The sequence below is a fragment of the Adiantum capillus-veneris genome, chromosome 9 (genome assembly GCF_014529385.1).
Source record: "Adiantum capillus-veneris isolate H3 chromosome 9, ASM1452938v2, whole genome shotgun sequence".
NCBI classification, from domain to species: Eukaryota; Viridiplantae; Streptophyta; class Polypodiopsida; order Polypodiales; family Pteridaceae; genus Adiantum; species Adiantum capillus-veneris.
The window spans coordinates 96,708,940-96,731,275 of NC_140939.1; the positions used below are offsets into that span (position 1 = coordinate 96,708,940).

The following is a 22,336-nucleotide window of genomic DNA, read 5'->3' on the forward strand; positions in this document are numbered from 1 at the left end:
CTACATCATACTCTTTATTTATGCTTTCACATGTATGATGTAATATGTATGATGTATCATGTGCTCATATTTTTGGCATGCCAAATTGCTAACTCCATTAATCTTCTTGCATGTTGTAAATGACAAATAGGTGAATGTAGATGAATGCAAGCTCTCCATTGAGACTCTTAAGAGTCTCAACAAAGATCGCGATCTAGAGGAGGAGCAAATATTTCGAGACCTCTACTTGGAGTTGGAGGAGATTGATCGCCGTGTCTCTCGCACATGGTCCCGCAAGAAGGTGGTTGTGCGAGGTTTGGCAACTACAGGTAGAGGAGCTTCCACTTCGGTTGCTCGTGGGAGTGGAAGAGCGTCGGCACGGACACCCAGGTCCTATGTGCGGCGAGGCTCGGGTAGCGGATCTACTATGGCGGACACCACTTTGGAGAATGTGTCCATTTCTAGGTCTGCGGATCCTAGAGAGCCAGAGTTTGATGAGGAGGGCAATATCCTTAGTGAGGGAGATTATGGTCTTGCATCTAGTGCATCTGATGCAAGTAGTGATGAGGATGATGCAGCTACCTCTAGCTCAAGCTCTAGCTCAAGCTCGGACCACAACTCCGGTGATGAGAGCGATATGAGCACTTAGAACTCTCTCTTTATGCTTTAAAGTTTGCACCCATGGGCCATGAGACTATGAGTTGTGTGACATGTCACTACTTTTTTGTACTACTTTTTGTCACTTGTATCTCTCGTGCCTCGACTCTCTACTTATGTAATGAATTATGAAATCAAATGCAATCATGATCATCTTTTTTCGAACATTGCCGTTTCCAATGTCCATTGCCAAATCTTTAATGTTCTTACTTGTAAGACATGTCCTTTAAGTTGTATGTACTTAATACTAAGTAGTTACTCATAATAGAGTAAAAGCTCTAAAAAATATATGATTTATTTTTTTGCATCGTACGTTACTTCAACGTGCGTCTAATTTTTTTTAGTTCGATTAGTACCGCACGTCTTCGTACGTGTAACCATCGTACGGGACCGTACGTGTCAACTATGGTGCTGACTAATCATGCGAACACACAATACTTCTTGAGTGGATTCTTTGGACCTCGACTCGAGAGCCAAGATCGGTTTTGCGTGACTGATCGTATCTGCAATGAGGTTACCTCCACTAGAAACACCATCATTCAAACCATCATCCTTGCGAACAATCACATCTCTATCATGCAAAAAATGTGCGTCGTGCTTCGGAGAGGAAAGAACTGAGAGAGTCTCCTTCTCATGTTTCTTTTCAAGCATCGCCTGCACATTAGAAATGAGAGGTAAAGAATGGATACCCTCACCACGAATGATAATGGGAGAGTCACTTTTGGCATTTAGAGTGAGCGTATTGTCTGCCCAATCAATGAGAGGGTTATGTTCACGAAACCTTCGAATGCCCAAAATCATATCACATTTTGAGAGAGGAGACATGACAAATTTTCTACAGAAAGAAGCTTGCTGAACAGTGAATAACACATCAAGGCACTCTTGCGTAATGAGAGAGTCCATACCGGGAGTGAAGCCCGACACCTTGAGAGGAGTTGTCTGGCTAACCTCCAAGCGGGCTCTCTCTACAAGAGAGTCACCAATCACATCATGCATATTGCCTGAATCAAACAATATGACAAAACGTTGACTCTTCACATGACCATAACATTTAAAGAGAGACTCATCAATGTGTGTGTCAGAAACATGTGGAGACTCAGATTGGTTCAGTAAAGTGCTTGTGGTAGCTGTTGGTGCTTTGGGTTCTCTAAGTGGTGTTGTCTTAGGACAAGCCTTCTTTATATGACCCTTGACGTGACATTGATAACATCGATCTTCCTTAGCATAAATGACTTGTTCTTTTGGCGTTATGTATCCTCCTATAATTCCGTGTGAAGCTTTTTCATATAGGGTTAGCTTAGGTTTAGCAGGTGTTTTAGCTTTACCCTTAGATTTAGTTTGAGAGTTTTTTTCCGAAGGATTAGAGGAAGATGGGCTAGAAGAGTTACCATTCTTAATTCTTACCGTTCTGTGGGTTTTGAGGAGTCTGAGAGGTACTTTGAGAAGACTTGTTCTACTTAGGCTTTTCGTTGTTGTGCTTCATCTCCTGTGCGAGAGTAATTGCTACCGTCTTGTTGAGATCCACGTGGTCGAGTACTTCGACATCATACTTGATATACTCGTTCAACCCGAAAAGGAATGCCTCTGTTGCTAAATTGGCTTTATCTTACAGAAAAATAATTCTAAATGAATTATTGGATTTATAAGTGACAGGGTTTTCTCGCTTGGAACACCAAGAAACTAATTCTAAATGAATTATTGGAATTTTAAGTGAGAGGGTTTTTCTCACTGGAGACATCCAAGTACAGAGTATTCCTAGTGCGTCATTTAAAGTAATGACGGGAACACTGAGAACGGGAATATCTGTAAGGCCACCAGGACCGAGTACTTTTGATGCATCACATCGGATGGGTGACAGGGAGCATCGGAAAGAAGTATCCGACCGTCCGGGAACGGACATCTACAGATGCGTCATAGGATGGGTGACATAGAGCATCGTGAAGGAGATTGTACCGTAAGTTTGGTAGGAAAGGACTAGGTGATGGGTATTCCTGATGCGTCACAAGGTGGGTGACGGGTGCATCGGAAAGGGAATATCCATAGTCGGGAGGAAATTCCGAACTGTGTTAGAATTGTGCACAAGGAAAAAGCAAGCACTTGAATGAAGATGGGTTCAGAGGAAACTTTGAGGAAAAATAGATGCTTTCTGAGAAAGCGGGATTGCTTTTCGGGAAAGCAGATGCTTTCCCGCGAGGAAGTCTATGTCTGCATTGCAACTGTGCATGTGATTGCATCCAAGGACGCCTGGGAAGTGCTATGAAAGCATTGTTTTTAACTTATAAGGTTTTATTGAGTTTTTGGGCAGGTTTAGACTATTTTTAAAATACGCCGGCCGCCCACTTAATAAGTGGGCAGCCATGTGATAAATAAGGCAACAAATCAGCCAGCGTTTTCTCTCTCTTTTTCTGGCAGAACAGAAAAAAAATTGAAAAAAAAACGGCCGCGATCTCTACGCGAGCAGCTTTTCGTGCCCGTGGCTAGGAGCTATAAAAGCATCACATGCCCTCACTCAGAGGGGAAGAACAATCTTTGCAAGGAGGAGATGCTGCTGCAGATTTCAGCCGTAAAGAAGACGTTGCCGGTGATGCCCATGGCTGCCCCAAGTGTACCAGATGTCGCGAAGACCCAGTGCGCGAGTTCCCTAGGAGCTAATCTACGAGAAGGAACCCGAGAACACACCTCTTCTGTGTGTAAGATTGGAAGAGAGGATTTTCTATGTAGAGATCTCTCCCGGGGAATTGTTTTTCGAGAACCGAGTTGCGTTTCGAGCATCGAGACTTTGAAGGTAACGTTTTCATGTTATGATCTGTGAGTATTTGATTGCAGGTGTACTTCCTCTTCGTGAGGGAGTAGGAGCAGAGGAAGGCATGAGCCTCTGCACGAGAAAAGCGCTCTGAGGAACTAGAGCCAGATCAGCCCAAGGGTTTCGTACCCAAGTTTGGGAAGCAGATCCACGGATCGAAGAGAGGTAGACTCTCGAGATGTAATCCAGAAGTTGAAATTCCCAAGGGAAGGACTTCGTGTCCAGGAAAGCGGAGGAAAGCGGAGTTAATCTGCAGGAAGAGGACTCTGGAAAGAGAGTTAGAAAAGAGTTGCAGGGATGTCATGCCCTGAGTCTGGAAGGCGAGATCCAGAGGCGAGAACCTTGGTTCTCAAGGATTTGGAATAAGGAACGGAAGTTCCTTGGAATAGGGTTTTCCCCTAGGAATCGGAAGCTAAGGCTTCCAAGAACCATCAAGTCTTATTCTAGAACGAACGTGGTAATACGTTCGGTTCAAGTGCTTGTATAGACTTCTCCTCAGTAATAAAGATACTATTACGGGGGGGGACCAGCCCATCTTCTGGTCCCCAGTAATGTGTCGATCTTCTCACTCTCTATCTCTCTCTCTATCTATTTCTCTCTATATCCTTTGGCTTCAGTAACAAGTGATAAATTTATTTATCCGAATGTATTTTATATTGTTATGCGCTCCCGTTTGTGACAGCCTCTTTGCGCTCGTTATCCGGTTCGCGTAATTGGGTGCCGAGCTACAAAACACGGTTAGAGAAAGACATAACTGGCATATCATTTTGCTTGAGACTTTCGCCAATCGTCTTTCAACCTTGCTAGGTACTGAGGTGGCATAAACCGCCCCTTGAGCTTGTCTTGGAAGTCGGCCTAATTGAAAGAAAGGGGCACGCCTTCTTCAGCTTCCTCTAGGTGCGTGGCCAACTGTGCCTCTTGCCACGCTTGATACCAATTAATGGCATCACCGACAAGATACATGGCTGCTGTCAAAACCTTGCTATTCTCTGTTTTCTTAGTTGTCGCAAAGTAAGCATTAAATTGATGCAACCAAGAATGAATAACATTAGCATCCATCTTACCGTTATACTTACTGAATGTCAACTTCTCAGTGGTTGGATTGTTAGAGTCAGCATCTCTACTTGTCTTACCCGATGAACTGTCCACATCTTTGATTGGCTCGGATTTCAAGGTGAGTACTTGTAGGACCAACTCTTGCATCCGTTGGTCTCTCTGCGCCTCATGCTCTAACTCCATAGCCGCTCGCCTTTCTTCGGTTGCTATGCGTTGCGCCTCTTGTTGTAGCATCATGTCCATCATCGACTTGACCAAAGCCTCCTTAGGATTTGGTGCAACCCGTGGCGTAGACGGGGATGGGGGAGGATCGGGAAATAATCCTCCTGGTGAAGAAACTTCTTCGTCACCAACCCCCCTCTCATCACCTTCACGCAAAGTATCCATTCCACTTCGGGTGATGACCATACACTGAGATCTTGGGTACTTTAGTTCTTGAGGACTTGGGTTCTTGAGGACTTGGGTTCTTGAGGTTCTTGAGTTCTAGCTTGCAATCGGTGTTTGAGAAGGCTTTTCTCTTACCCGAGCTCTACTCTTCTGTGCGGGCGCACCCTTTGGTGGCCTTGCGCTCACACCAAAGTTGCTTTTTTCCACCTCACGTCGATTGGACGGCCTCCAAGTGCACGGTCCACTCGCATGAGTGAAAAGAGGAACAAGGGGAGGCTGTACAAGACTTTCCTTCTTGGGTTTCCTGTCACTCTTCAAAAACACGATTAGGAATCGACACGCCCAAGTCGACTTGGGTTACGTGCGACCGCAACAAGCAAAAAAATTCTTGTGGTTCTTCTCTTGAGTGATACAGAACACTGCCAAAAGCTCTGATACCAATGTAAGGTGCAGTGGAAGTGAATATTGTTATTGCTCAAGATGAGTGCTCCGAACTGTGCTCAACGAACTGTGCTCAAGGGTTCCTTTTACTTACGGAAGGGAGAGCCTTTCGTTCCTTTAGGGAGAGAGTGCAATGATCACAAACAAAGTGAATGCTACTGTGAATGTAGGTGTTGAGATTGAGAGAAAGAGAGAAGAATACGACACCAGACGGTTCTCAAACCCTCCTCCAAGGACCCCTCTCTCGATGGCGAGAGAGGTCTATGCTATAGATTGCACAAATATGGTACAATGGTGTTGATGCAATGGACTTGATGCTATCATGCTAGGAAAGGGCTAAGTCGATGCTGACGGCAACGACCAAGGCAACTAGGCGGTGGCTACTAATGGCTGAAAACTGAGAATTCTGCTGTAGGGCTGAGCCTGACCAAAAACGCTACCTGCTCTGCAACAGAGGGCTGGAATCTGGCTCAATTTGGAGGCTGAAATGCTAGTGATCTGGTTGAATTTTGAAGCTAAAAACGCTGGTGATCCTTAGCTGAAAAAGGCTGATGATGTCTTGTTGAAACGCTGAGGATGGCTGGCTGAAAACGCTATTGATGACGGGCTGAAATCGCCGATGAGGAGGGAGACTGGCTGCAAACGCTATTGATAACGGGCTGAAATCGCCGATGAGGCCTTGCTGAAAACGTTGGGGAAGTTTTGCTTGGGCGCGGGGGGGTGTCTTGTTGAGGAAGAAACGCTAGAGGGCCTGCTACAAGAATGCCTATGCTCTCTTCAGTTCTCCTGCTTCTACTGAGTGACCACTGGGTTTCTTTTATATCTGCTTAGCAATGTGCCCTACTTACTTTTCCAACAATAGTCACTTATTAATAAATAAGTGAAAAATGTGTATTTTGGGAAAAAGGGTTCTATGATCTGTAAAATGCTCATGATGGGTATTGAATGCAATGCTAATGATTATGCTGTGTGCAATCAGAGGATATGCAACTAATCGAAGTGCTTGGACATGCACAGCCTGCTCATAGGCTCACAAAGGTGCCATAACACTTCCTAGGCTGACCTGAACCTTAGACCTGAGATAGCTTGTCACATGCACATAGGGTTAGATCTGCACGTGAAAGTGAAGGTCCCAAGGGTTGAAATGCTTGGACGCTTCTTTGATAATTTTCTTGTTGCAATTGACCTTCCGATGGAGCTTCGGCCTCCAATGAATCAAAATCAACCATCGGCTATGGAATGTGTATCGGCTAGTACTCAGTTAGTCATGTGCACATCTAACCCTATGTGTACGTGGACAAGTTACTTCATGACATCAGTTCAGTTCAGTCATTCTAGAATAGGAAGTGATCTGGCACTTTTGTGAGTATGCTCGCCGACCGTGCATGTCCATACACTGATGCATATCCTCAGGTTGCACATAGCATGGTCATTAAATTTCCATCAGAATCCATCAGGAGCATTTTTACAGTGCATAGACCTATTTTCCCTATTTTTGACATTTTCACTTATTATTTTTAAGTGACTTTTGTTGAGAACTAGGTAGAGCAAATTTAGAAAGCAAGTACATAAAGAAACCTAGAGCTAGCACTTTCTGGCAAAAGAGGCAGCAGGAACTTTGGTTCAACATGCACCTTCTTAGTAGGACCCCCCCAACAGTAGACCTAGCGCTTTTGCATTGCAGATCAGCCCCGACAGTAGCAAGACAACAGATCAGCCCCAGCGTTAGCAGATTTCCACGCAAGACAGTTTTCAACCCTAGCGTTTTTGCATCAGCATAGCGTTTTGCAGATTTACTGCGACGGAACACCAAGAAGCATCAGCATTTTCAGTTTTCTGCAGTCAGACATCGCAGAAGAAGTCCCGAACCTCGCAGATCTCACCTTCCCGTAGCAGATCCTCGTTGCACGGTCAGATCTAGCGTAGTTTGCAGATTCAGCCTGGAAAACACAGATTTCAACATCTGCGTTTTTAGCGCATCGTCGCTATCGACATCGTCACCGACAGAGAGTCAGAATTCAGCAGATAAAGATTTGCAGATTTCAGCCCTTAGCACTTTCAGATTTCAGCCCGTCTCGTCGTCGTCCTCATCGTCGGCAAGTCGAAGCATTGTAGAGATTTGTGCAATCATAAGTAGACCACTCTCGCCATAGAGAGTGGGACCTTTGGAGGAGGGTTTTGACAACATTCTGGTGTAGTATTCTTCTCTCTCTATCTCTCAGTCTCAACACCTTCATTCACAAGTGTTCATCCACTTTGTTTGTGCCCATTGCACTCTCTCACTAAAGGAACGGGCTCTCCCTTCCCTAAGTAAAAGGAACCCTTGAGCACAGTTCGGAGCACTCATCTTGAGCAAAGTTCAACATTCACTTCCGCTGCACCTTACATTGGTATCAGAGCTTTGACAGTGTTCTCTATCACTTAAAGAAAAGAACCACATATTTTTTTTTTCTTGTTGCGGTCGCACGTAACCCAAGTCCTCTTGGGTGTGTCGATTCCTAATCGTGTTTTTGAAGAGTGAAAGGAAACCCAAGAAAGAAGGGCTTGTCCAGCCTCCCCTTGTTTCTCTTTTCACTCATTGAGAGCGGACCGTGCACTTAGCGGCCGGCCAATTGATGTGAGGTGGGAAAAAGCAACCTTGGTGTGAGGGCACGGCCACCAAGGGGTGCGCTCGCGGAAAAGAGAAGAGCTCGGGTGAAGAGAAGATCCTTCTCCAACACAGATTGCAAGCTAAGGAAGAACCTCAAGACCCTCAAGAACCTCAAGGCTCAAGACCCTCAAGAACCTCAAGAACCAAGACCCACAAGACCCCAAGTTCCTCGTGAACTTCAAAACTCAAGACTTCAGTGGATGGGTATCACCCGAAGCGGAATGGATACTTCGCATGAAGGTGGTGAGCATGGGAGTAGCGAAGTAGAATTTTCCCCACCAGGAGGTTTTCCCGACTCTCCCCCTTCCCCATCACGCCAAGGATTGCACTAACTCCTATGGAGGCTTTCGACAAGATGATAATGGACAAGAAGCTAGAAAGCGATGAAGGAATGGCAGCCATAGAGCGTAAATACGAAGAATGAATGGCAGCCATAGGACATGAACGCGAAGAAAGACTGGCAGCCATAGCACGTAAGCATGATTAAGCACGCTTGGAAGCCAAAGTAAGACGAGCCAAATTGGATTGTGAGCGCGAAGAAAGATAAGCAGAATTTGATCGCAAGCACAAAGAAAGACAAGCAGAATTTGATCGCGAGAACAAAGCAAGAAAAGAGAAGAGCGACCAACACATGAAAGAGTTGTTGGGACTCTTTTCTATTGTGCAGGTGCAATTCGAACAGAATCAGCAGAAGGAGACTCTCTCCGTCTCTTCTTTTCCAAAGCATGACACACAAGATTTGCATGATGATTTGGATAATAATGACAAGCATGATGAATTGCATGATAATGATAAGCATGGTGATTTGGATGATAATGATGAACATGATGATTTGCATGATCAAGATGTGATTACTCACAAGCATGATGATTTGTATGATCAAGAGGTGATTGTTCACAAGAATGATGGGTTAGTTGATACTTTGTCTAGTGAAGCTAACCTCATTGTAGATTCGATCAATCACGAAGAACCGATCTTGGCTCTCAAATCGAGGTCCAAAGAACCCCCACAAGAAGATTTGATCGTTCCCGAAGAACCAATCTTGGCTCTCGAGCCTAGGTCCAAAGAACCCCAACAAGAAGTATTCTGTGTTCATATGATTAGTCTGCACGCATTGTTCGAGTGTTTCATTCATGATGCTTTCTTGTAAGTCACCGTCCTTATGTGATCCCTTTTCATAGGCATGACATATTGTACGCTGAACACGATTCACTCATGAATGAGCACGGATGTATGCGGATTACTCATGAAAAGATGACATGTTTGCATTCAAGGAATTCACATTCCATGTCTCTTCCTTGGCATGACACAGTATCCGAAATAGCACAAGAAGGATTGAGCATCAAGCATCGGCATTTCCATTGTGTTTTGCCACAATTGATTGATTTAGATCAGAAAGTCAAGATTCGAGTCCATTGTTTGCGTGTGTTTGATGAACGGTTTGGCCCTCTGTCTCTATGTTCATCTACATTGCATGCACAGTTTGTTTGAAAGACTAGAATTTTTCCAGTCACTTTACATGGAATGGGTATGTTCATGTTTTTGTGTTGGAAGTGGTTTCAAGAATTTTCAGCCTTGGAGTACTTAAAAGTAGGTAGATGCATGACTATAGACGAAGTTGAAGCATTGAAGGAGCCACATATGACTTTGTGTCGCTTCCGGCGCGGCCAAAGAAGCAAGTGTTGCAGACCTTTGTGAAGTTCAAGTATCGTATGACCCACGCATTCGAGTGGGCTGGCGAAGAGTCCTTTCCATGATTCCAGACGCTGTTGGCGATCTCCCTCGACGCCATATAGTTCGGTACCAGTACCTCACTTTGAAAAGGAGGGGATGTCACGTGCACATCTAACCCTATGTGTACGTGGACAAGCTACTTCATGACATGGGTTCAGCTCAATTCTCAGTCGGTCTAGAAGAGGAAGTGATCTGGCACTTTTGTGAGTCTGTTCGCAGACCGTGCATGTCCAGACGCTTAGAGTAGATGCATATCCTCTAGTTGCACACAGCATGATCATCAAATTTCCATTAGAATCCATCAGGAGCATTTTTACAATGCATAGACCTATTTTCCCTATTTTTGACATTTTTCACTTATTATTTTTAAGCGACTTTTGTTGGGAACTAGGTAGGGCAATTTTAGGAAGCAAATACATAAAGAAACCTAGCGCTAGCACTTTCTGGCAGAAGAGGCAGCAGGAACTTCGGTTCAACAGACACCTTCTCAGTAGGACCCCCCAACAGCAGACCTAGCGTTTTTGCATCAGCAAGAAGCTAGCGTTTTTGCATTGCAGATCAGCCCCGGCAGTAGCAAGACAGCAGATCAGCCCCAGCGTTAGCAGATTTCTACCGCAAGACAGTTTTCAGCCCTAGCGTTTTTGCATCAGCATAGCGTTTTGCAGATTTACCGCGACGGAACACCAAGAAGCATCAGTGTTTTCAGTTTTCCGCAGTCAGACATCGCAGAAGAAGTCCCGAACCTCGCAGATCTCACCTTCCCGCAGCAGATCCTCGCCGCACGGTCAGATCCAGCGTAGTTTGCAGATTCAGCCCGGAAAACGGAGATTTCAGCATCTGCGTTTTCAGCGCGTCATCGTCGCATCGTCGCCATCGACATCGTCATCGACATAGAGTCAAAATTCAGCAGATAAAGATTTGCAGATTTCAGCCCTTAGCACTTTCAGATTTCAGCCCGTCTCGTCGTCGTCCTCATCGTCGTCGACATCGTCGGCAAGTCCAAGCATTGTAGAGATTTGTGCAATCATAAGTAGACCGCTCTCGCCATAGAGAGTGGGGCCTTTGGAGGAGGGTTTGACAACATTCTGGTGTCGTATTCTTCTCTCTCTCTATCTCTCAGTCTCGGCACCTTCATTCACAAGTGTTCATCCACTTTGTTTGTGTCCATTGCACTCTCTCACTAAAGGAACGAAAGGCTCTCCCTTCCCTAAGTAAAAGGAACCCTTGAGCACAGTTCGGAGCACTCATCTTGAGCAAAGTTCAACATTCACTTCCGCTGCACGTTACACAGTTAGCTGTCTCGGCACGTACTAAGTTTTCAAGGGATCTGACGACCCATTTGGCTCGGAATTGTGACGCCCAAGTCAAGGTTCAAATCTCGCAAAAGAACAAAGTCCAAGGCAAGCTTGACGAGGACGGAAAGACGAGTGCTCAATTAGTTGCCTTGGTACCCACGAGGTCTGAGAGTCGTTGTTATAAATGCGAGAAGACGCTTTGTTTTGCTTGGGAATGTGAAGCCAAAGGCAATGCAGGAGCTAACAAGAGGACGAAGGCAAAGGCAAGCTTGACAGAGATAGCGAGGATAAAGATTTGTTAGAGGAGATCGGCATGGTACATTTGGTGGCGGCCACAGTGGCCACGACGCGAGATTTCTAGTCAGGTGGCTGATGCTGCAACATGCTTCAGCGAGAGAGAGGCATAGAGGGGCAAATAGTGCTCCCTACAAATGATTTGGACCCATGTGTTGGAGTTCAAGTTATCGGTGTTTGAGCCTGTAGGTCGGAGTTCGCATTTGTTAAGGAATTAACGCGGTGTATACAAAACACTATGGATGTGTGCGCCAATCCATTGTTGTTGGTTGGATTATGGATAGGATGTGTTCGAAAAGTTCATTCTTGAGGGAAATTTGGACGTGATGTGTTCACAATTCACGAATGGGGATTCTTGGCTCTTGATTAGAGAATGCCTTGGTCTCTTCTCCATAAGCGGAACCGCCAACGTCAAGGCCGGTTACTCTACAAATCAATTTTCTATGAGACAGACGGTGCTCAAGATGCCATTTTTCCAAGGTAAAAAGTTAGTAGTAGCAGAACCGAGGTGTATCCAGTAGATTGATGACTTGGTCTTCCTACATATGTCCACTATGAGTTGCAAAGAGGGTGTTAAATGCTATAGCATCTCAAGTGAATGGCCCAATGTGAGCCCAAAAGTTATTCTGGATTTAGGTATTTAGTTTACTTATTTGTCGAAGTTCTGGGTAGGGCAATTTCCTAAGAGGGGTACTTAAGGTCGCCAGGCATAGCATATATGCATCACCTAGCCCCCATTGTATAATCACTAATTTACTTCCTAGTTGGTTGGTTCACTAGTCTCTCTCTCTCTCTCTCTCTCTCTCTCTCTCGTGTATTCTCTCCCTCATTATACACTGCATCGTCGACTTTGACTTATTCTTATTCTTTTAAAATGTCTTATTCTTTTTTGCTTAAAGTTGAATACTTATCTTAAGCCAAGTAAGTTGTGTCAACTTATTTTACGCATCCCTTTTCTATAAACTTTTTCAAGTTAATAATGTTTTGTTTTATCTAGTTTTGTTTCGTAGCAAACAAAGTGATTTAGTTTGTTTGTTTTTGTTTTTTCTTTTCTTTTCTTGTGTCCCTTGCTTTTATAGTTTTATGAGTGCTTTATTCCCTCTTATAATTAGTGAGTTCAGACTATTCTGAACTTATGAAGGTATATCGTCGACTTTGACAGGTCTGTGCGAGCTAGAAGAACAGCAGTAGAGACTTCTAGGTGAACCTTTTGAAACTAGGTCTGGTCACTTGCATAATACATGTCTCCAGGGCTCAAAAACCATAATAAAAAGGTGTACATTTGTTAACACCAATGGTCAAATGAGGACCAGCCCAGACTTTGCACCAGTGAAATGAGAAGAAAGGACCAGAGTGCAAGCCAAGAGCCCCGTGAGACAGTCCATTACTGTTGCAAGATAGTCCATTGTGCCTGCATCTGCGCTAGGATCCTTGGTACTGAAGATCAGCAAACTTCCGCATTTTGGTGCAGCATATTCAGCGCTGAATTTCCTGTAGTTTGTATTCCTTTTTGCTGGGCTGAGGGCCTCACTCTTGCAGCCATAGTGGCTGTAGCCAGTTAGGTCTAAAACATGTTAATTGGAGTGTGTTGTGGTGGGTGGGTTTTCAAAAGGGGGGGGGGGAGGAGCATTTGTGCTATAAAGTTCTACATCCGCTCTTACAAACCATCATCAGCTCTGCATGAATAGTATTTTTAAACAAACTACATCCACACAAATGTCATCAATGAAGCTGACGACCAGACAATGAGAGCAATTCTATTCTTGACTTCTATGAACTGAACTTGACATAGATGTACTGGAATGATTGGCGATCTTTTGAATCCAGGATGTTATGACCCTGCTCGCATATGAGGAGCCAGAAAAGTCACCTGTGTATGAACTATTGAGCATGGACCACAGACAGATTGTTGCAGACAAGTTGAACAGAATCGTTTTATGTCAGTGGTTGAAACTCATGTGCTCAAGTTTTGTTACGGTTGCTTACTGATTGCGATTGTGCTTAATGTTACTGTGATTTTACAGCACATTTGGAACTTCCCAGCACCTCATCTTTGGAGAGGCTATTGCAGCAAGTGACTGTTGTGAGATGTTGTATGAACAAAGATGGTGGCAAGGTACCTGCTTTGTTCAATTTGGGTTATCGTAGTTTTGACTAACTTTCACTCGGATTCTCGGATCCTATTTTTGTTGTATTATTTTGTCCTTGACTTCACTTTTGTCCACTATAATGACAGGATGGATGGGGGCCTTTCTCCCTCACATCCTTCCTTAAAAGATGAGGACAAAGTCTTCATGGCCAAGAAGAGGGGAAAGTCGGGAAAGATAAACTCAGTATTACATGCAATGAAAGAAAGGAAGGAGGCATTTTTATGACTTCAGTGGTTGTTTGCTTTAGTGTGGAGCTTTAGTTGTGTAGATTCCCCATTTACGAGCTCAATATCGGGTCTTGTCTCCTTCCTCTTGGACTGTATTTTGTCACGCAGTTTTCCGAACTGAGCAATGCAGCAGTGTGATGAGATTTCATAGCTCATTCTTTGTATAAAGGTTAGATAAACTCTAAGAAAAGCCATTTCTGTATCCACAGATAAATGAAACCTCAAACACTTGTATTTCTGGTGCTTACAAGTAGGTAATTGCAATCAATGGATGCCCTTCTGCTATGTACGTGGCTTTTTCTGAGAGTTTCTCATTACAAAGTATAGCAGTTCTGATTTTACTATGGGAAAGGATGGGGAACTTGTGTGTGTATACCAAGTTTCGAGGGAAAAGAGGTGAATGTTTGTGTTGGTATGTACATCATGTCCAACAACAAACCCACACTTTTTTCACACACACACACACACACACACACACACACACACATTTGCTATGAATGCAAGACTTGTGTGAGTGCCACATCTTGTTTTCACACATTGTGCCCCTCCCAAGCTCCTTGATGCCCAACATTTCTTAGATACCCCAGTGAAGTTCTTGGTTGAAATTGAATAATTCCATTTGTGATTCTATCGGGCCATTACGGCCCCCCAATCTCGAAAAAATAAAAATGCATTCAAAAGATCTCAAGTGCGTAAGTGAAAGGCGAGTTAGAAAATGAAAAGACACATAAGGTGGAAAGTCAAAAGATTTGTGTCCATATAAAGAGAGGTGGACGAGTGCACATTGATATATTGTGTTTCTCTTCTCGTTTGTTTTCCTTGGAACGTTTTCTTCTCTTTAGAGTGCTTTTGCACTATCTAAATAGTGATTATATTTTTTTGAAGCCATTAGGATATTCATAATTTTAAGGTTGGGTTAAAAAAAGAAAACCATCAATGTAGGAAGGTAGTAAGGGAGAAACCTTACACATATCCATGTGATTATAGTTGTGCAACGGTGGGAACACTGCAACAGTGTAGCTTGCACGCCTCGAACTCTTCACCTTGGGGTTTTGCATTCATGCCTCACCAATTGCGCTATGCTTCTTGGGTCTTTTGTAATCAAAGGTGCACGGGTAATATATTAAGAGAACAAACAATTTATAGCTATTACCCAGTGGAGTGGTTTCGGTTAGTAGAGTAGATGAGCTTTGTCTCCATATACAAATCTGGCACACGAAAGTGCTCCATATACAAATATGTATATGCCACTTTCACTCATAACCACGCATTATTGGGAAGTCTAGCTCACCATGAAACTTGGTAGAGTCGAGTTGCATCGTTGTTGCCATAGAGGATCAGAAGCGACGAAGGAAGCATTAGCGGTGATAGACCGCTTTTGGTGTGTACAAAGTAGCGTTTATATGCATGGTCATATGTACAAAAGACTGTAAATACATGCATTCAGGAGCTTTGCAAAGTGGTTTCAAGGTTGAAAAAAGATGCAACGGGTATACATTGTGAATAGTCAGGTTCGCGCCAACAGTCGGACACATGTACATACTCGTATAGGGTACTGGGGCTTTGGATATGGTTCTAGGTGGCTTATTTTGGTTCTAGAGAATGTGTTTGAGCTTTCTAGAATGTAAATACTACAAGCGACAAGTATGGGTACTCTCATCCAGCAAGAAGTTTGGGACATGCAGTAATTGTCTATTTACGGTGTCTGATCTGCGGTGATGCGTGCACCGCCTTAGAAGTGGTCAAAAATACAATGTGGGGATGTGGAAATGTGCTTTGGGTATCGAGGATCAAGTGTACAAAATTTGGTGAATTTTGGAGTTCGTTTGGGGTTTTTCCTACGGAAAATGCTCGTCGGGGGTCAAAATTGATCAAAACTGGGCAAAAAAATGATAAAAAAAGGTGTGAATATGCTTCAAATTGCCACATCACTCATGGTGCCGTGATGGTCCAAGCTGAGGGAGAACTTTTGAAGAGCAATATCAACACTTTCACCCCTTTGTGTGTGGGAGGGAGCAGGGTTCCTACAGGTGGTCTAGTGCAGTTTCGTTGCGTTCGCGTCTTGTTTTTGAGTGTGTGGAGGAGTGAATGAGAGCTTTCTCTCTTCAATTTTGCACTTGGGAGAGTCTATCGAAGTTCTGAGGTTTCTATGGATGTGTGTGTGCAAGGAATTGAGGGAAGAAGGTGCGGCTTTCTGTAAAACTACGTGACCCTGTATCGGTGCCATTATGATTGGCGCTATTCCAAAGAGTTTAACAGAGTGGAGTTTGGTGAAGCTTTTGCAATGGTTTGAGAGTGGCCTTTTGTGGCTGGAGTTTTTGGGTTTTTGATGGTTTTTCTTGTATATTTTGATCACCATCAAGCGTGATTTCAAGTGTTGATCACCTCGACTCACCTTGTAGTGTCTGCGGGCAGGCAAGGACTTGTAGGTCGAAGCGTTTGGAGTTTGAATTGAGCTTGTGGATAGAGTTTTCAGGGAGCTTTTGAGTGGTAGTGAGTGAGGTGAGGAATTTAAGTAAATTCTTTGTGTTGTGTTGAGTTGTCTGGGCGTGTGAGTGTGCGCACGACATCTTTTGCTCCATCATCCTTTGGCGATCCTGTTGGGGAGCGAAAATTTGCCGGTTGTGCACCCAGGTGAAGCGGTTTTGCTGTGAAGTTCGAGCTTCATTGAAGAAAAGTGGTGGTTTGGTTGAGGTGCAAGACTTTAAATTTTGTGGAATTACTCACGCAAGGGAGAAGCAACTTCAAAGGGATGGCGTATAGTCGGCCAGTGTTTACAGGAAAGGAGGATGTGAAGGATTGGATTGCGGACTTCGAGTGGCATGCGCTTGGTATGCACATTGTGAATGACGAAGCAAAGCTTCATGTAATTCCTCTTGCACTCAAAGGAGAAGCTCGGGAGTGGTTTGAAGGTTTAGAGGAAGAAAAAAAGCAAACATGGGAGCAGGTGAAGCTGGCAATTTTTGACAGGTTTGGAAAGAAACTAACCGCAACAGAAGCGAAAACAAAATTGAGAGGTTTGCAGTAAGATGTTCATGCTAACTTTAAAGAGTTTTTGCAACACTTCAAAGGGCTTTGGGTTCAATTAGAGGCGGCATCCCAAGTACCTCCAGGGGATTTCTTATAGTGCGTCAGTTTATGGATTGTCTCCATCCAAGTGTAAGGGAGAAGGTTGATCAAGATGAGCTTGCTACATTTGAAAGAGCTGTGGAAATTGCCGAGGCCAAGAGCAAGAAGATTAAGAGAAGGTGGGAGCAAGGCCTGACACATACTAAGCTAGTTGTGGTGCAACCAATGGTCCCTGTGACAACGGATGATAGAGTGGAGCGAGTGGTTCAAGGTCCAGATCCCGTTATTACGGCCCAGGTTTTGCATGATCTTGCTGGTCAGTTGCAAGAATTAAGAATTAACATAATGAATAGGAACCAAAGAGAGGAGCGGCCAGCTGGGAGAGGTAGGGGACGAAGGCTACAGGAAGATGCTACAATTGTGATGAAGAGGGTCACTACGCCCCTGATTGTCCTGAACCACCAAGAGAGAGAGGAGGGATATACCCCCTATATGGATGTGGTCGAGGAATAGTAGAAGAAAATCATCAAGAGCGGGCACTAGAAGCACCGCCGCCGCAACAACAACCACAATTGTTGCCTGGAAATGGAGAAGGCAGAGCTATTAACATCATTATCCTTGAGCATCAAGATGTGGATGTTTTGGCCAATAAGAGAGCTATGCATGATAGGGAGAAAGAGACAGAAGAAGAGAGGGAAACAAGAGCAAGGAAAGGAAAGGCTAAGGTAGAAGACAAACCAGAAAGTAGCAAGAGGCGGAGAAGAAGGAAAATTGGTCCAAAGGACTACCTCCTTGGCCAAGGTGTTGAAGACTATGATATTGTCGACGACATACAAAATCAAAGGGCAAATATATCTTTTGGTCAGTTGGTGTCTTTGAACGCTAAATTGAGGAGGCAGTGGACCAAGTGTGTGAGTACGCGGCTTCCTTCCAAGAAGGAAAAGCATCAAAGCATGGTGTTAGCTTTGAGGGTTGGTCACCCAGTGGATATGGTGTCAATAGTTGAAGCTATGCTGGGAAAGAAGACGAAAGTGCAAGCATATGTGGATGGTGGTGCCCAGGTGTGTGTCATGACCGAGGCTATCATGAAGGAAGCAGGCGTTAAGATGTCAGTGAATGCTTCGATCCGTATGAGGATGGCCAACCACAAAAAGGCAAGGTGTCTTGGAATAGCTGAAGATGTGAAGATAAAAGTTTTGGGGATTGAGTGCTTGGTTGATTGCTACGTGATGCAAGCGGGTGAGAATGCGTATCCAATCATTTTAGGGAGGCCATGGCTTATAACCCTTGGTGCTAAGCAGGATTGGGGCACGGGCTTGATCACCATCCCCGACAAAGAGAAAGGAAGAACCATTGTCTACAACATGAAGACACACGAGAGCCGTACACAGTCCCTAGTGGAGATGCAAGATACGGATTCTACAGAAACCACTTCATACGATAGTGATGCTTCATCTACATCATCAGAAGAAAGTGTAGAGGAAGGCTTGATGCAATTCTGTCCTGATCTTTTTGGGATAAGTGTTGAAAAGGAAGCATCGATGCATGATGTGAAGGTCAAGGAGGAGAAGGATAGTCCAAAAGCAATTGTAGAGCCTGCCAAAGTGAATGTAAGGAGCATGCTAGGAGAGGACTTGACAGAAAAAGAAAAAAAGGAGTATGAAGACATGTTCAAGGAGTTTCCAAAGCTATTCGCCACTAAATATATAGAGTTGCAAGGAGCTAAAGGAGTCGAACATAGAATCAATATAAAAGAAGGTGCCAAGCCAAAGGTTCAAAAGCTTAGAAGGTTGGGGGTCATTCATGAGAAGGCACTTCATGAAGAGGTGACGAAGCTTTTGGAAGCAGATTTCATCTTTCGAGTGGAGGAGTCCGAATGGGTCTCCCCAGTTGTTATTGTGCCCAAGAAGAACGAAAGATTTAGAATATGTGTCGATTTCAAACCTTTGAATGCTGCCACAAAAAGAAATCATTATCCACTACCCTTCCTAGATGAAATCCTCAATCAGGTTGCAAGTCATGAACGTTACTCAATCATGGATGGATTTTTGGGCTACTTTCAGATCTTGATAGCGATTGAAGATCGATTGAAGACGATCTTCATTACTCCTTGGGGTTGTTTTGTCTACAAAAGAATGCCTTTTGGGCTGGTTAATGCATATACTACCTTCCAAGGATGGATGAATAGAGTGTTTGGTCCCTACTTGGGTAAGTTCATTTGCGTTTTCATGGATGACATTTAGTGTTACAGCTCAAGGGTCACACATTTGGAGAAGCTGAGGTTGAGTTTTGAAAGGCTTCAACAAAAGGGTGGACAACTCAACCCAAAGAAGTGTAAGTTTGCTCATGCCAGAGTCCATTTGCTAGGACATGTCGTTTCCCAAAATGGAATAGAAGCTGACCCAGAGAAAGTTAAGGCTTTATTGCTTATGGATCCGCCCAGCAACACAAAGGATTTGGCATCATTTGTGCATAAGCTCAGGTACTTGTCACGTTTTTTTTGGATACTATGTCAGTATGTGTATTATCTCCAGAAATTGAGTCAAAGAGTTCAAGGGTTTGAGTGGAATGAAGACATGCAACAGGTTTTTGATGGTATCAAGGAGGTATTGTGTGCTTTACCAACAGTGAGTCCTCCCGACTTGCAATCGATTTTCTATGTATCTATTAGTGTGGGGTCAATAGCTTTTGGGTCGGTTCTCTTACAAAAGCAGGGAAGGAACTTCAAGCTAGTCTATTTTGAGAGCAAGATGAAGAATGTAAGCGAACTCTCTTACACAGAAATGGAACAATGGGTATTTGCCTTGGTTCTTGCATGTCGCAGGTTCAAAACCTATCTGTTGCTCCAAAAGTTCTATGTGCTCACCACATCGAGTCTTTTGCCTAATGTAGTACAACATTTGAAGCCTAGCAAGCGCATCTTAAAGTGGACTTTGGAGCTTCAAGAGTACGAGTTTGAGTTTAAAGTGGATCATTCTGTTAAAGCTCACTTAGCAGACATAGTGGTACATAAGGGGGGCGAGCTTCCATCTTACCCAAGGGTTGACAAGGATGATCATGAAGAGGAAGTAGATATTACAGATCCGTATACAATGATGTTTGATGGTGCATACAGGAAAGTTCTTCAAAAGGCAAGTGGTGGGGTAGTCATTAAGAACCCAAAAGGCGATGTAATCTTTTCTAGAGCTTACGATCTTGATGAGGCTGAAAGTAACAATGAAGCCGAGTATCTCACGCTTTTCCTTCGGTTGAAGCAATGTGTTGAGTTTGGATTGAAGAGGGTCATTGCAAAAGGGGACGCATTGCTGGTCATGAATCCATTGCTTGGTTTGTGGAATGTTAAGAAAGACAATGTAAAGAAGTGGTTCTATGGCATCAAGAAGCTTTTGCATGAGTTTGAGAAGATACAATTTAAGCATGTTCCTCGTGAGCATAATAAAGAAGCTGATGAATTGGCTAGGGAGAAGTTGGATGCCTTGGTAGCTCCTTTAAAGGTCAAGGAAGCCTTGTATGCAGGAAGGGAATCATTGCAAGATGTAGAAGTATTTCTTGGTAAAGGGCAATGTCCTGAGGGCATGTCAAAGCTTCGGCGTAAGAGAACAGTTGCAAAAGCACGAAACTACACATTGGTAGGTGAGGATCTCATGCTTTATGGCAAGGATAGCATTTTGAGAAAAGTGCCATACAAAGAAGAGATAGGCTTGATTTTGGAGCATTGCCATGAAGAAACAGGCCATCAAGGCAAGGATCAAGTTGTCTTTCGTGTTTTGAGAGCAGGTTACTGTTGGCCCTCTATGATGAGAGATGCTTATTTTTGGTGCAAGTCATGCCATGAATGCAAAGTGTTTGCAAATCGGAAGCTTTTGGCTTAGCCTCAAAAAGCTATAATGTCTTTTGATGCATTTGCAAAATGGGGAGTAGATGCTGTAGGTCCAATGCCGAGGACCAACAATGGCAAAAGGTATATCCTTGTGGCTGTGGACTATTTGAAAAAATGGGTGGAGGCAAGAGCAGTAAAATATGTAACAGCAGGAAGAGTGGCCTCTTTTTTATATGAACAGGTGTGTTGCAGGTTTGGAGCTCCTATGGTTATCATTTTTGATCGTGGACCAGAGTTTAGGGGAAAACTTGTTGCTCTCATAGAGAAATTGAAAATTCAGCATAGGCATTCTTCTCCTTACTACCCACAATGCAATGGATTGGTTGAGAACTGCAATGGTCAAATTGTGAAGATTCTATGCGTTTATATGCATGGTCATATGTACAAAAGGATGTAAATACATGCATTCAGGAGCTTTGCAAAGTGGTTTCAAGTTCCAAAAAAAGATGCAACGGGTACATATTGTGAATAGTCATGTTCGCGCGCCAACAGTCGGACACATGTACATGTCCGTATAGGGTATTGGGGCCTTGGATATGGTTCTAGGTGGCTTATTTTGGTTCTAGAGAATGTCTATGAGCTTTCTAGAATGTAAATAATGCAAGTGACAAGTATGGGTACTCTCATCCTGCAAGAAGTTTGGGACATGCAGTAACTGTCTATTTACGGTGCTTGATCTGCGGTGATGCGTGCACCGCCCTAGAAGTGGTCAAAAATAGAATGTGGGGATGTGGAAATGTGCTTTGGGTATCGAGGATCAAGCGTACAAAATTTGGTGAATTTTGGAGTCCGTTTGGGGGTTTTCCCGCGGAAAATGCCCGTCCGGGCCAAAATTGACCAAAACTAGGCCAAAAAAGGTCAAAAAAGGTGTGAAAAGGCTTCAACTTTCCGCATCACTCACAGTGCCGTGATGGTCCAGGCTGAGGGAGAACTTTTGAAGAGCAATATCAACACTTTCACCCCTCTGTGTGTGGGAGGGAGCAGGGTTCCTATAGGTGGTTTAGTGCAGTCCCATTGTGTTCGCGTCCTGTTTCGAGTGTGTGGAGGAGTGAATGAGAGCTTTCTCTCTTCAATTTTTCACTTGGGAGAGTCTATGGAAGTTCTGAGGTTTCCATGGATGTGTGTGTGCAAGGAATTGAGGGAAGAAGAAGGTGCGGCTTTCTGCAAGACTATGTGACCCTGTATCGGTGCCATTAGGGTTGGCGCTACTCCAAAGAGTTCAACAGAGTGGAGTTTGGTAAAGCTTTTGCAATGGTTTGAGAGTGGCCTTTTGTGGATGGAGTTTTTGATGGTTTTTCTTGTATATTTTGGTCACCATCAAGCGTGATTTCAAGTGTTGATCACCTCAACTCACCTTGTAGTGTCTACAGGCTGGCAAGGGCTTGTAGGTCGAAGCGTTTGGAGTTTGAATTGAGCTTGTGGGTAGAGTTTTCAGGGAGCTTTTGAGTGGTAGTGAGTGAGGTGAGGAATTTAAGTAAATTCCTTGTGTTGTGTTGAGTTGTCTGGGTGTGTGAGTGTGCGCACGACATCTTTTGCTCCATTAGCGGCAACAGGTACGGAGGATGACAATAAAGAGGGGTTGTTGTTGTTGGGTTTGTCCAAAGAGGTGGTGATTTGGTGCTTCGCATGTTCTCGTGCTGTTGTTGCGTATAATGAATTATCAATGGAGGTGCCCATTCCTCTTTGATGCTACCTTCCACTCCATTAGGCTCTC

General features: G+C 44.0%; 1 protein-coding gene across 2 annotated transcripts in view; it reads left to right on the forward strand.

Moving 5' to 3' along the window:
* The window catches only part of LOC147450851 (LisH and RanBPM domains containing protein), a 54,931-nt gene extending 40,973 nt beyond the window's left edge, over positions 1-13,958 (forward strand). For both annotated transcript variants that reach the window (XM_086520816.1, XM_086520818.1), the window contains exons 5-7: positions 13,124-13,235; positions 13,321-13,412; positions 13,533-13,958. In XM_086520816.1, the coding sequence (XP_086376942.1) occupies positions 13,124-13,235; positions 13,321-13,412; positions 13,533-13,577 (249 nt within the window). In that variant the 3' untranslated portion in view covers positions 13,578-13,958. The remainder of the gene's footprint in view (positions 1-13,123; positions 13,236-13,320; positions 13,413-13,532) is intronic.
* Positions 13,959-22,336: the final 8,378 nt, after the last annotated feature.